This window comes from Fragaria vesca, linkage group LG4 (assembly GCF_000184155.1).
Source record: "Fragaria vesca subsp. vesca linkage group LG4, FraVesHawaii_1.0, whole genome shotgun sequence".
Taxonomy (NCBI): domain Eukaryota; kingdom Viridiplantae; phylum Streptophyta; class Magnoliopsida; order Rosales; family Rosaceae; genus Fragaria; species Fragaria vesca.
Window position 1 is genome coordinate 975,003 of NC_020494.1, and position 14,109 is coordinate 989,111.

General features: G+C 37.1%; 2 protein-coding genes across 2 annotated transcripts; both read left to right on the forward strand.

Annotated features, from left to right (window-relative positions):
* The first annotated feature begins 716 nt into the window (after positions 1-716).
* On the forward strand, positions 717-6,565 carry LOC101315327 (probable cyclic nucleotide-gated ion channel 17-like). Its single transcript, XM_004296364.1, has 7 exons — positions 717-867; positions 1,383-1,953; positions 2,821-3,030; positions 3,113-3,411; positions 4,048-4,159; positions 4,643-4,879; positions 5,349-6,565. Exons 1-7 carry the CDS (start codon positions 839-841, stop codon positions 6,072-6,074), a joined length of 2,184 nt encoding a protein of 727 aa, XP_004296412.1. The 5' UTR covers positions 717-838; the 3' UTR covers positions 6,075-6,565.
* Positions 6,566-6,962: 397 nt separating this feature from the next.
* Positions 6,963-10,925, forward strand: LOC101290849. Its single transcript, XM_004296365.1, has 9 exons — positions 6,963-7,148; positions 7,364-7,520; positions 7,632-7,718; positions 8,243-8,370; positions 9,412-9,508; positions 9,613-9,690; positions 9,772-9,997; positions 10,317-10,540; positions 10,674-10,925. Exons 1-9 carry the CDS (start codon positions 6,967-6,969, stop codon positions 10,695-10,697), a joined length of 1,203 nt encoding a protein of 400 aa, XP_004296413.1. The 5' UTR covers positions 6,963-6,966; the 3' UTR covers positions 10,698-10,925.
* The last annotated feature ends 3,184 nt before the right edge of the window (positions 10,926-14,109 follow it).

A 14,109-nucleotide genomic window follows, 5' to 3' on the forward strand; every position in this document is an offset into this window, starting at 1 on the left:
AAGTTTTTAATTTTTATTACATATTATCGGAAGTCTGCAAGCTTCCTAATGATATCAAATGTCCATACTATTTCGACTTATCAAAAATCTTTGAGGTTATTTGAGTGAGAAAATTAATAATAAATTTTTTTTCAATCAATTTGTTTTTATTGATTGTTTGTTAAGCTTCAATTTACTACCAATTAGATTTGATTTTAGTTGAAGAATTAGTAGTATTAATCATAAAGCTGAGAAAATAGAGTGATAGATTAAAAAACAGCAACTTACTTTGAATCGGTTTTGGTTGAAGGAATAAGATAGGTTAAAAGAGTGTGTATTAAGTAAAATAAATAAAAAAATTAAAGGTGTTTATTAAATATATAAGAGTGTGTGAATAAAATTTCTCAACTAGACATTGACCGATGAAATAAAGAAAATATGTAAAGAAAATATCATTTGTTACGAAAAATCCCAACCCACTGATAATGGTGAAAAATATGTACGCATGTGGAGTGTGGAGTGTGGAGTGTGGACTCAACGGAGAAAATCAAGTCCATGGAATTATTGGAATATGACCATAACAGTCAACACTGTCCTGTTTGGGTTCTTCATTCCGAACACAGACAGACTATTATTTTTAGTTGACAACTCATTCGCTTTGTGGAATAATTTAGATTCACTCCCAGCACCAAACACCCACCAAATCAAATCAATGTCATTCTCCACTCTCACACCCTCTCTAACAGATTTGGGAAATTAGCAAAAACCAAAATCCCATGTAAAGTGGCTGCCTTTATTGTTCTGGGATTGTTAGGGTTTTGATGAGCGATTCGATTTCAGGTCTTTACTTCTTCTGGCCATGGAATTGAAGAAGGAGAGGCTTGTCAGGTAATTTTTCACTCAAAATTTTATCCTTTTCTTTTCGGTCTCTGAGGAGCATGACAGTAAAGTTGAGCAAAGTAAGTTCTGCGAATTGTGTTTTTGTTCTAGTGCTTGGATTATCATGCAGTTTGGGTTATACTTGCTCGTGTTGGGTCTTACGGTTTATCTTAAAACCATGCCAACCTTAAACATTAGATTACGTCTTCGAGTTTTCTAATTATAGATTTTTGCTTCTGTGCTGGGAAATACAGGAAAAATTTAATGTTTCGATTAACATGGTATAAATGAACAAATTCTAGTTTGATTGTGGCCTACGGGTTGCAGCCTTCCAAGATTAATTGGCCTGACTTCATCAAGATTAACCGTTGATTATGTTGAAACCTTTCATTTGGTTTGAGTTCACTTTAAGTGATATTTTGCTGAGTCTCTTTAGTCTTTACAAATAGGATATTGTCTGCTGTTAAAACAAGTAGAGGATTGAGACACTCCAATACTGTACTAACCCTTTTTTATGTGCTTAGGTTTTATTCTGATAAAAAACACCATAGAGATTCTATATGGGACAGAACTGAACCGTATCGACTTGAAAAGTCAGCCTCTCAATATAAGGTTGCATCATCTTCATTGCTCAAATCTGATAATGGACTAGTGGGGGGCAGAAGCAGATTTGCTGAAACTTTCAGAATCGGGCATTCAAAGGTGTTTCCAGAGGACCATGAGCCATGGCGCAAGAGAATACTTGACCCAGGTAGTGAGATAGTGCTGCAATGGAATCGAGTTTTCATTGTCTCATGTTTGGTTGCACTTTTTGTGGACCCATTGTACTTTTACTTGCCCATGGCTGGAGGGAGTGGAAACAGTTTTTGCATGAAGACAGACTTGAATCTGCGGATTGTTGTGACTTTTTTCCGGACTATCGCGGATTTCTTCTATTTGTTGCACATGATTATAAAGTTTAGGACAGCTTATGTTGCACCAAGCTCTCGCGTTTTCGGGAGGGGTGAACTTGTCATGGACCCAAAGAAGATTGCACAGAAGTACGTTACATCAGACTTCTCCATTGATCTCATAGCCACATTGCCGCTTCCTCAGGTACGTATTTGGAGTATAACTCTACAATTATAAAACCCTAAATCTGCTCTCCTAGTTTCTTTGTGCTTATATTATTTAGTGTATCAGGAGTGAGTGAAAATGACAATGGGTGCATGACAAGGTTTGCCTTGTTTGATGCCAAATTTCATTGTGCATGACATGACCAAAGGCAATGAATTCCTTGTGAGGAACTGAGGATATATTAGGATTGTGTAAGGGCATCATCTGATAGGAAGGAGCAATAAACTTTCATTTGCTTAGTATGCACTGCCTGAACGATGTGTAGATACACAAAAACTCATTGTTTTATGTGTTTCGTGCCTGTCATCATCTGATAGGCCGGAAGTATGATCTTGTTGCAGGCAATTATGATTATTTTATAAATTGACAGATGAGTTATGTTTGTGTTGTGACTTGTAAGATAATGATATTAAGTAAGGAGGTCATTTAAAAATTAGCATGTCACTTTAGGTAAATTCAGCATCTACCTTGAGGCAAGACTTTGTGCATTTAATGTCCCTTATCCACTTCATGAGTCAAACTGTTAATTTTACTCTCCAAAGTGGATCAATTGTTTCAACTTCATGGATCCTGCAGACTCTGTGGGGATACTGAAAAATCTGGGTAATATTTTTGGTGATTGCATTCTGCAGACTCTGTGGGGGGATATGAAAAGTATATTCTTATATATTTTGACTAAAATGCACATTGTGAAAAGTAGCATCCTCATATCTGTCCACAGTTGAATTGTTACATTTAAGAGCATGAGATATTACTGTTTGGTCTCTCTCTTTCCCTTCAATTAATAGTGTAAATCTTCCCCGGGTGAGAAAGGTGAAGTACAGCTAATTCACATACTATGTGCAGATAGTCATATGGTTTGTCATACCTCCCCAAAATGCTCAAACGGATGACACCAACAATGCACTTGCGCTAATTGTTCTCCTCCAGTACATTCCCAGATTATATCTGATTTTCCCTTTAAGTTTGCAATTAATCAAAGCAACTGGGGTGGTGACAAAAACTGCTTGGGCAGGGGCTGCATATAATCTGCTATTATACATGCTGGCCAGCCATGTAAGTTGATTGTGTTGTCTTCTCTTTCTCTAAACCACCCCCTTTTATCTGGAGGGATATAACATTCTTTTGCTGTTTGCAGGTTTTAGGGGCAGCATGGTATTTGCTATCTATTGACCGGTATGCATCATGCTGGAAGAAATTTTGTAGAAAGGACCTCAGCCCCATAAAATGCTTGCCTAAATATTTAGATTGTAATACTGTTAACCAATTTGATCGTGAGACATGGGCAAATCGTACAAATGTTTTTGATAGCTGCAATCCTGAAAGCAACATATTCAAATATGGAATATTTGAGAGTGCGCTGACTAAAAATGCTGTTTCCTCCAACTTCATCACAAAGTACTTCTATTGCTTATGGTGGGGTTTACAGCAACTAAGGTATGGGAACTTTTCTTTTCTAAACTAGAAAACTATGATTTAATAGAGAGCCACTTTATTCAACTTGCAATAACATCATCAGGACTTCTACTTAGATTCAAGAGATGAGAGAATTAAGGATACCCACCAGAAAGACTAATCCAATCCATAATGATGTACCGGAAAATACAACATTTTTGCATGGTTATTTCAATACACCAGAAAGACTAATCCAATCCCACCCGACCAACACTACACTAAACCCAAGAAAAATTTGAAATGCAAATATTGATTTTTTATATTTCTATGTGTGGTTATTTCATTCATTCTTGAATCTATCATGTTGATTATGAGTTTTCTTATCATGTTGGATTTTCTGTTGCTTTTTGAAACATGTCCTGGATTTTGACAGGCTGGAATATGAAAATTATGTCTATAGCCTATTATTGACTACATTAAATACCAGTATGAGTGACAATTTTGCAACTATATGATAAGTAGTATACTAAATTCCGGTGACATATGTTAGAACAGTTTTACAGAAAATTACAGGTTTCTTATTTTTCATATTTGAGATTAAGTGACATCGAATAATACTAACATTTTTCAGTCTGTTAATCACTATAAAATGATTCACATTGTTCCTTATTCTCACAGTTCATATGGGCAAAATTTGACAACGAGCACTTTTATTGGAGAGACATCATTCGCCATTCTCATTGCCATCGTAGGTCTTGTATTATTTGCCCACTTAATTGGGAATATGCAGGTATTGGAAAAAATTTTACCGTTTGGTTTCACTTCAATGCATCTGACCGAAGTTTACCTGGATATTAGTAAATGAAAAAGTTTTTCACTTCACTTTACTGTTTCTTTTTCACTTTCTAGCTGTTAAATAAATAGTTGCTAAGTTATAGGATATATTTTACTTGTTATATTCCAACATAGGAAACAGTTAACCTGGATATTAGTAAATGAAAACGTTTTTCTTATTCTCTGTGCCACTGCTTTAGTTTTCAAAAGCTTATACAATAGTTTATACTTTATACAAAGAGAGCCCTTGCTTTGTTGGGAATTGTTAGTTCTGGATGTGTTTTATTAGTTATTGATTGATTGTTTTTGACAGGATATGCTTAGATTAATTATTGCATTATTTTACTTTTATTATTCAGTTATAAAAGAGTGACATTTTAAATGAGTTGATGTGTTTTTAATCGATGACTCAACGTTAGGGATTGTCTTTCTGTTGTAGACCTATCTCCAATCAATCACCGTGAGGCTTGAGGAGTGGAGGCTTAAGAGAAGAGACACTGAGGAATGGATGGGACATCGTCAACTCCCTGAAGTTTTGAGACAACGTGTACGGAGGTTTGTCCAATACAAGTGGCTGGCGACTCGAGGAGTTGATGAAGAAGCCATCCTTCATGGCTTACCTGCTGATCTTCGCCGTGATATTCAACGCCACCTATGCTTAGATCTTGTTCGACGAGTATGGTTTCATTTCCATGGCTTAGTATTATTCTTTGTCATATGCTATTCAAATTATGGATCATGAGTATTGCTAGGTGTAGTTGGGGCATGCCACTAGAGAGGTCCTTTGGATAGGCATTTCTGGGTACCATGTATGCACATGCAACATATTGCTTCTAATAATTTGAAGGCTTCTGTCTTCACTTCATGTTGGAATATGATCAAAGTTAATGACGTTGAACTAGCATAAAATTTTAGACTGCCTTTGAAATGCCTTAAAAGTGGATTTCCTACACTTTTCAAATATGATGTGTTTATTAGTAACTGTGGTCAATTTCTAACCTGTGCATGCACTGTGAGCTATAATGATACTGGGCCAAATAATTGACAGTAACACCTCCCATTATTCCTATCCTATGAAGTACGAAATGGAATTGAGTCCACATCTCTGACATTATACTCATCCCCTTTCTTTTCATATTATTCAGGTACCTTTCTTCTCACAGATGGATGATCAGCTTCTTGATGCAATATGTGAGCGTCTTGTATCCTCCCTAAGCACAGCAGGCACTTACATTGTCAGAGAGGGTGACCCAGTCACAGAAATGCTTTTCATTATTAGAGGTACTCTCGATAGTTCTACTACCAATGGAGGCCGGACAGGTTTCTTCAATTCAATAACATTAAGACCTGGGGACTTCTGCGGTGAGGAGCTACTTGCATGGGCACTGCTCCCAAAATCCACAGTCAACATGCCGTCTTCTACAAGAACAGTAATAGCACTTTCTGAAGTTGAAGCTTTTGCATTGCGAGCTGAAGATCTGAAATTTGTGGCCAACCAATTTAGACGCCTGCACAGCAAGAAGCTGCAGCACACATTTCGGTTTTACTCCCACCATTGGAGAACATGGGCAGCCTGCTTCATACAGGCTGCTTGGCGTAGCCACAAGAGAAGGATGATGGCAAAAGATCTCAGCTTGAGGGAATCCTTTGCTTTGGATGAGAAAGCAGCCTATGAGACTGCACAAGAGGAAGAAGAAGAATTTGAACCGACAAGTTCCAATTCTTCACAAGTAAAAATGAATCTTGGGGTTACACTACTGGCCTCAAGATTTGCTGCAAACACAAAGAGGGGTGCTCAGAAGATCAAAGACGAGATGCCGAGGTTACCAAAACCTGCAGAACCCGACTTCTTCACTGAGCCTGAATATTAGTTGCTTGAATTAGATTATCCGTTGAATGCATCTGTCTATTTTGTGATAGATCTGGGTGAAATTCAAGATTTCTGAACATCAGAATCCTTTCAGTTAGGACCTGGTATTGTAAGGTTTCACACTATTCCCTGCTGCTGATTGCCATGCCCACTATCCTTTAATCAGATTTCTGGAGATTGCCTTGAGAGCTTGGAATGTTATAGAAGCTGGACTTGACTGTTTTATGGTACAAGATTGTATATCAAGTTATTAACTAAGCTGATGCCACTTCAAAAGGTCAGAGCAATAGTTGTTAGTTTGTTGCCATAAACTGAATGGCAAATTATGTATCACCTAAATATGTATGAAAGATCTTCTGGTCTTTTGGCTGGGATTGATGTCTAAATCTTGACCAGGTACTTTATAGTTTACAACTACCTACTAATCCAATTAGTCTTCTATGGACCTATTGGTTGGAAGTTGGAACTCTATGAGTAAATTATAGGTGTTGCAAACAAATTTTCAGCTCATTTAGTGACCATTAAGGTGTCGAAACTACATTAAATCAATAAACAATTAAAATATGTCTAACTGAAACTGTTTGTGTAAATCACGATTACGAAAATTAAAACGATCATCAAACTAAAATAAATTTTATAGAGATATCATATCATATATATCTTGATACTTACTAGTTATGATAAAAAAATGTGACCCTATATATATAATATATAACATTTCATTGCGTGACCCTGTTCTGTTAATTACTCTCCACTCTGTGTGAATCTGTCACTGTCATACAAAAAGAAAGTCCAATGTCTTATTTCATGCCATCACTGCATAAGGTACTCTCTCTCTCTCTCTCTCTCTGATATATATTGGTTTCCAAGCAAATCTGATGAAGAATGTAGAAATGTGGAAATCAGTGGGAAGCATTCTGTTGCTGTCTCTGTTTCTGGTTTTGCTATTTTCCACGGTCCATGTCTCTGATATCCATAATCCACTTTCTAGATTCCGAACCAATTTCACCTTTTCCCCTCTTTTCTTCAATTCCAGTCACCACCTGCTTCACGCTTTTCATGTCTCTCCTATCAGGTCCGTAATTTACTTTCCATTACTAATTCCATTTTTTCTGATGCATTTTGATGACACCCACAAACATCCCCATCTTAAAACTATGTTTTGTATTTGAAGTTAGTGTTCTGTTTATGTTATCGAATTTGGTGAATCATGTTGATGCACATGCTTATATGCGTGTAATTTGGAATTATTTCATTAACACAAACACATAATACTCGATATTTATGCAGAAATTTGGATAAAATAGTTGCAAAAAATTCAATGTCTGTTCCCCCAATAATAAATTTGAGGAAGGACCGGTTTCTCGAGGGGCCTGTGTTACAGGAATATACATTTGCTGCAAATTCTGTTCCTTTCAATAGCTGTCATGCTTCCACCATTGTTGAGGTGAAATTTTTTAGAAACTATGATAGGGTTGTGAATTCTTAAGAGATTAGAGTGTTTACAGTCGTGGTACAAGGTGACCAGTTCTTTTTTTTTTTTTTTCTTTTTTTGTAGGTTGATATAGATCATTTTTTAGTTGCCTATTTTGGAGGGTCATCAGAAGGAGCACCTGATGTGAAAATTTGGTTGCAGACTTACAAGGTAACCCATGTATATGCAATCTATTGGGTTTTCTCACTTTATGAAACCCAGTGTGTATTCTTGATTCCATTAATTTTGGATTAGCAATAGCATCATAATGTGCGAGCGTGCCTGTGTACATGTGAATATGTGTTCTGCTCATGTACATAGAGTATCAACTTTGGTAGTATTTATGTACTTGCCAAATATTACAGATTTCTGTGCAAGGTTGATATCAATAAACCTTGTACATAGGCTGCATGAAAATATATACTCTGTACATATCTAGAATGACAGTTTGACACAAAACTAATTTGCAGAACTTATGGATTTGTTTTCACTCTAAAAAACTATCACATCTATCTTTGTCCACATTGTTACGTGCTGTCTTGTTTATGTATATTTCCTTGGGATGTTTTAAATGGACGGCAACTGAAGTTTAATATTTTTCGTAGTAGATTTGTTTTTATATTCCTTGGTAAAACTCCTGAGTGAACTTTTATGTTAGTTCAACACTAAGAGTATTTTTTTTTTTTCCTGGGCAGAATGGCTATTGGCAGCCACCTGAGGTTGCTGATGAACAACCAGATGTTCCAATGTGGAACCCCGTGTTATTCAAACTTTCATCAGGGGAGCTGCTGTTGTTCTATAAAATAGGACAAGAGGTTCAAAAGTAAATTTGTCTAAGTCTGCAACCCAGTTTTACTATAATCTTTGATTTCGTTTGATGTTGTCTTGGTATCTCAGTAGTCTGTAAGTAGTATGTTCTCAAGTTCCTAACTATTTTGTACTGTTTGAATGCCACATAGCTAATACTACCCAAAACAAAAAGAAGATTAATGAGAGCAATCGTATTCTTAAGTCTGTAAGTAGTCTGCATGATTTGAAATCATTTTCATGGCATCTATATTAATTACAAAGGAAAATTCTTTCATGTTGGAAAAAAATTAGATTAGCTGCCCAAATCTCTTTGGTCAAATCCTTAACTTTAAGGTTGTAGAAGGTGTTCTACTTACAGAGAGGAAACTAGCTGGACAAAACTATGTTCCAAATTTGTTTGAAACAGGATATGGATATAAGTAGTTTTTTTTTTTTTTTTTTTTTTTTTTTTTTTGCATATTAAACCAACTTTTTGTTAATGGTGGGTGGGGTTGGTGAAGCACACAATCTATCTGACACAAAGAAGATTGAGTGAGAACCGTATGCGACAACGCCTACAACTTATAACCAAACTGGGCAGCAAATTGTGAACCGCCTCCCCCTAATTTGTACATCAACAATCTGTCACTTGATGCTTTTGAGCTGAAGGATTTTTCTTTATTTATCTTCTAAGCTTCTACTTAAACATTGATACTTTGCCTTTTGGACTTTTGCGCTTAGCTATAGTTTGTTTTCTCAGACGGACTCTCTCCATCATGCTTCATAGTCTCCATGATAAACTTTCGAATTAGAAGAGTTTTTCCTGTGTATCCTTTGTATGTATTCTTGCCTTCATGGAAGAGTAACTAACTTTTTCTTGACTTGTTAGATAAATCCCAGCATGGAGGTTGTCTTTATCAAGAATAGTTAATGACCAACTTAAGTAATGCAGTGATTGTGTTTTATTGGGTTATGATTATGCTCCCTAAGATTTTTACCCTAGATTTCTTTAACAATTTTATTTCTTTTGTATTATTTGTCGTCTTCTACTGACTTTGTGTTTGATGAATCGAAGATGGAGTGGATGCTTGAAGAGGTCATATGATAAAGGTGTTACCTGGACAAAAAGAGAACAACTTCCTCCCGGTATATTAGGACCTATAAAGAATAAGGTATTACTGGAATTCACATGTTAGATGTTGGTACATGTGATCATATATGCATTGCGGTCGATACTAAAAGACAACACTATACTCTCTACTTTGCTATTACTCAGCCTATCCTGCTGGAAAATGGAGATTTGCTCTGTGGATCCTCCGTTGAAAGTTGGAACTCTTGGGGGGCATGGGTGGAGGTTGTTACAGAACTCAGTTAGCTAGAGTGGTTACATCTTCCTGAGTTTTGGTTGGTTGACTGACATTATATAATTCAACAGGTTGCAACAGATTCTGTTAGGTCTTGGAGAAAGTATGGTCCCATTTACATTGAAAATGAAACTCTCAGTGTGATTCAGCCAGTTCCTTACCAGACTGCAAAAGGGACCTTGCGCCTTTTAATGCGATCCTTTGATCACATTGGTAGAGTTTGCATCTCAGAATCCCATGACGGTGGCCAAAACTGGGAATACGCAAAACCTACTGATCTCCCCAATCCAAATTCAGGTTGGCTTGTTATCAGTTCTTATATATTTGAAAATACTATAAGAACATTAAAAATTTACAATATATTCAGCTGGAAATTGAAAATGGATTCCATTTTGTTCAAAATGCTCTCTGAATGGACTTTTATTGTAGCATCAAATATGCACTTGGTAAATTAATCAATTTGATTTCATTCTTGTTAGCTGCTGTAGTATTTTCTGTTTATTTGAAGTCATACGTAAACAAAACTAAAATGAGTGTATGTCACGTTCATCGGCTAAATAAATCTAGTCTTTCAATTCTGATGTTCAATCTTGCTTAATCAAATTCATCCAATTAGGTATTGATGGTGTAAAGCTAAGAGATGGCTCTGTTTTACTTGCATATAATACAATCTCAAGGGGTGTACTTAAAGTTGCGCTCTCGGATGATGATGGGGACTCATGGTGTGATGCTTTGACTTTGGAGGAGGATTTGGAAATGGAGTTCTCATATCCAGCTGTTATTCAAGCAAGTGATGGGTGTGTTCACATAACTTACACTTACAATAGAACACAAGTTAAGGTACTTCTTCGATATCTCATGTGTTAGATTCATTAAAGGAGATTCATATATTCTCCTTTTACCATTCAATAGTTTAATCTGCTGTTTGTCTCTCCATAGGATATCTAATTTCTCATTCCTTTTCTTTTGGCAGCATGTTGTCCTTAAACCAAGTTGATGCAATGGATGAGAACAAAGGGAACAAGATTACCAGTCTCTATATTGTAGCACAATTTTTCAGCATGGTATAAGTAGATCCCCAGACCACAATATGTAATAGACACTTATGTATGACTGGGGAACCTTATGATAGTCATGTGTATATTTGGTTTGTTTGTATATTACTAACAAGTGAAATTCTGTTAAGACTTGGGAGTGAACATGAATTACAATCAGTAGTTTTCTGAAATTTGGGTAATTTGGTTATTGGGCCTAGTTGTTGGAATTTCATCGACTTGTAATCCACCAACCATATGGGCCTATGATACAGAGCCACATTCACCTTCAAAGGTTTGCATGGTCTAAAATTGTCGGGGTTGCTATAAAGACGTTAGTTGTCCTGAAATGTGTGTATTATTAGAGCAAAATATCTGTTGGTTTTCCTCTCAACTCTAATGCAATGGAAAGTCAGATATTGATTTGCATTTTGTTGCTTATTAAACCTGGATCACATCTTTGTTTCAGTGTCATCATCTGACTCTTGGACTTGGATCCTCTCCCCTCGACTCTTTCCCAGCTTGAAGCCTTGAATGGATCACGTTGAATGCCGTAGGTCATCGGTACCTTCATTTCACACTCATCTTGTAAACCTTCTCTTCTCCTTTCCACCCAGTTTTTTTTTTACTTGCATCAAAGCACTCAAATTCAATGTAATTAGCAGAAAGAATCATCTTCTAAGTAATAAAAAAAAAAATGTGAAAGAATGATTCTTCATGATATCAAATTCCTGGTGCAAACTTTCTAGGAAATTTAATCCAAACATGTTTAGAGAGAACATATTTTGTTGCGGATGCATCGGCCAAAATAAGACGCTCGGGTTTTTTAGGAGATGAAAGACTATTCAGTAATGGCACGTTTATGATTACGGGCATTCAAATTCCTGTTTTTATTAATACAGAGGAATTAGAATGATTCCGGGTAAAAAAAGCCTTTTTTTTTTTGCATCGTCATTTGTGGGTATTTAGAGCTCTTGCCGAGCCATATCCTCGTTAGAGCCATTACAAGATTGATGATATAAAAAATTTGCAACCTTTTTCGAGCCAAATATTAAAAACAACAATGGTAGTCATTTCTAGATGATATCTTGTATAGCCATTCCAAGAATTGGAAATGGATATTGCAATACTTAAACCCTTTTAAGTTGGGAGATTTTGGAGCCAAGAGAAAAGAGAAATTTATTTCCCCAAGAGGCATACAATGTATGTGAACACATTACGTACGTAGCAGCAGCATCCACATCCCTATAATAGTTTCTGTTCCCAAATCATCATCATAATATCTGAAATGAGGTCGACGTCATATCCCCCGAACAGAAACCCAGCGCCAATTCCGGGGGAGTCAATACAAGATACACATTCACTTTCTGCATTCAATTTGTAGAGATAAGATTTCCCGACCCATTTATTGTGGGAAATTAAAGCTAGAGAGTTGAATTCCAGAGTGACAGAAGAAGAAGAAGGAAGAAGAAGGAAGAAGAAGAAGTAGTAGTCAAAATACCCATTTCGTGTTGTACAAGCATAACTACTGCGAAGGCAGATTTCCTCTTTAAGAACTAAGCTAGGGTTTTATCATCATCATGGTGAAAGAATAAGTCGTCACAGACTCTGTAGTGTTGTTCTGATTTGTTCCCTCTCGTTTTTCTCTTTCGCAGTGGGCTTTGAAAAGCTGCACTCGTACGTCCTTGACATAAGTGAAAGCGTTCCAGTTTTTGAACAACAGAACAAGTCAGCTTTTTGTCCACTGTCTTCACAGGCGCATGTTCGAGCTTTATAGTGATGACTTGCCTCCTTCGCCTTTACCATCTCTCTCTCTCTCTCTCTCAAACTGTATGCACAACAGAGTTCTGGCATGGATTTCTTGGCTGGAGGAGAGAGAGGAGGGAGTACGTAACTTGTTTAGGTAATATGGGAGTGGGTTCTCTGTGTGTTGTAGACTTGTAGCAGCTTTTGAGTAGGCATTATGCATGTGGGCATGGGGGCTTTTGACATCTTTACAGGGCTAGGGATGCTTTGTCTTTACGGTATTTGTTTTTACCTTTGTAATGCCCTGGGAATCAGAATCTTTCAGGAGTTTGGATTTCTGTGCCGGAGCTCATACAAAAGAAAAGGAGATGCATGTTTTGGAGACAAAAAAGACAGAAATTTTTGGTTCTTGGAAGCTGGCCAATTGGTTATAGTTGGACACAAATATTTGAAATTTGAAGTAAAACTCATAGCGAGATTCTTCAGCCCACTTTGGTAGGTGTCTCACGAGCCATTTTCTAATGACGCGTGGACACATGTTCAAACTGTAATGAATCAACAAAAGGAAAACGTGAAAATGGTTCAAACAATGTTTGACCTTTCACATAAGCTAACTTTTGACATTCCATCTTTCAAAAACTTCAAACAATATTTCACACTCTTACCACGATAAAAAAATGAAGGTTAGGAGAAGGATGAAGGCCGACTTGCCTTGTATAAGGAAGGCCTGGAGGTCCCTTATGCTTTTAAAGCGTTGTGTAAGTACATAAGCTTGATTTGTCTTCTTGTCTGTCATTGTTCACATTATGAGTGTTTATTTGCTTTGTGCAGCGAATGCATCTTGCATGCTAACCGATTAGGAGCCGGGTCGCTGTAAAAGGGTAATATATGGATGTTGTCAAGCAGTATGGCGGGATTCGACGTGCCTCATTTCTCATCGTTTGTTGTTCTTGTCGAATTTGGGCCGTCACGGAAGCCAAGTTAGTTTAGTTGATTTTAGAGTTTCAGACTTCTCTAAATTTGGTCTTCCCTTTTTGCTTCATGACTAACCATGCTTAATCTATTCGTAGATTTTCTTAATGGCTAAATAGATCAACCGGATGAAGAGCCACACGCCTGGATTTATGACATGCGTGCTCAGAGTCAATTTGCGCGATTAGTTTTTGTACCAGGTCCAACCTATGATCCTGTTGCTGGTGGGATAGTATTTCATGAGATGTCGCCTAAAGAGGCAGAAAATCCACCTGCTGCCGTGAGAGTGAAGGTGGTGATGCCATCGATGGGTGGATCAGCGAAGTCTTTGCCTCGGTCGTCAAAGAATATAAGTATTTTGGAGGGAGAGTCATCCCTGTTTGAAGGATATTGTTGTAAGCAGGGCTGAACATGGTGGAAGGCCTTGTAAGAGGGATGGGCGCAGCCCTATCTCACCGATCAGTTCCCCAGTCTGGAGGAGGTCTCCTTGGTCGTGCTTTTGATGACTTCTTAAGCAATTACAGATCGACCTAGTCGCCATTAATGATTAATTAATATGGTTCAAATGACAGCGGGCTTCCCTCATCATCTCCTTTAGTCTCATCCGCTATGCACTCCATTTTTTCGTTCGGCAATCTTCATGTCGTAAACTTCTTG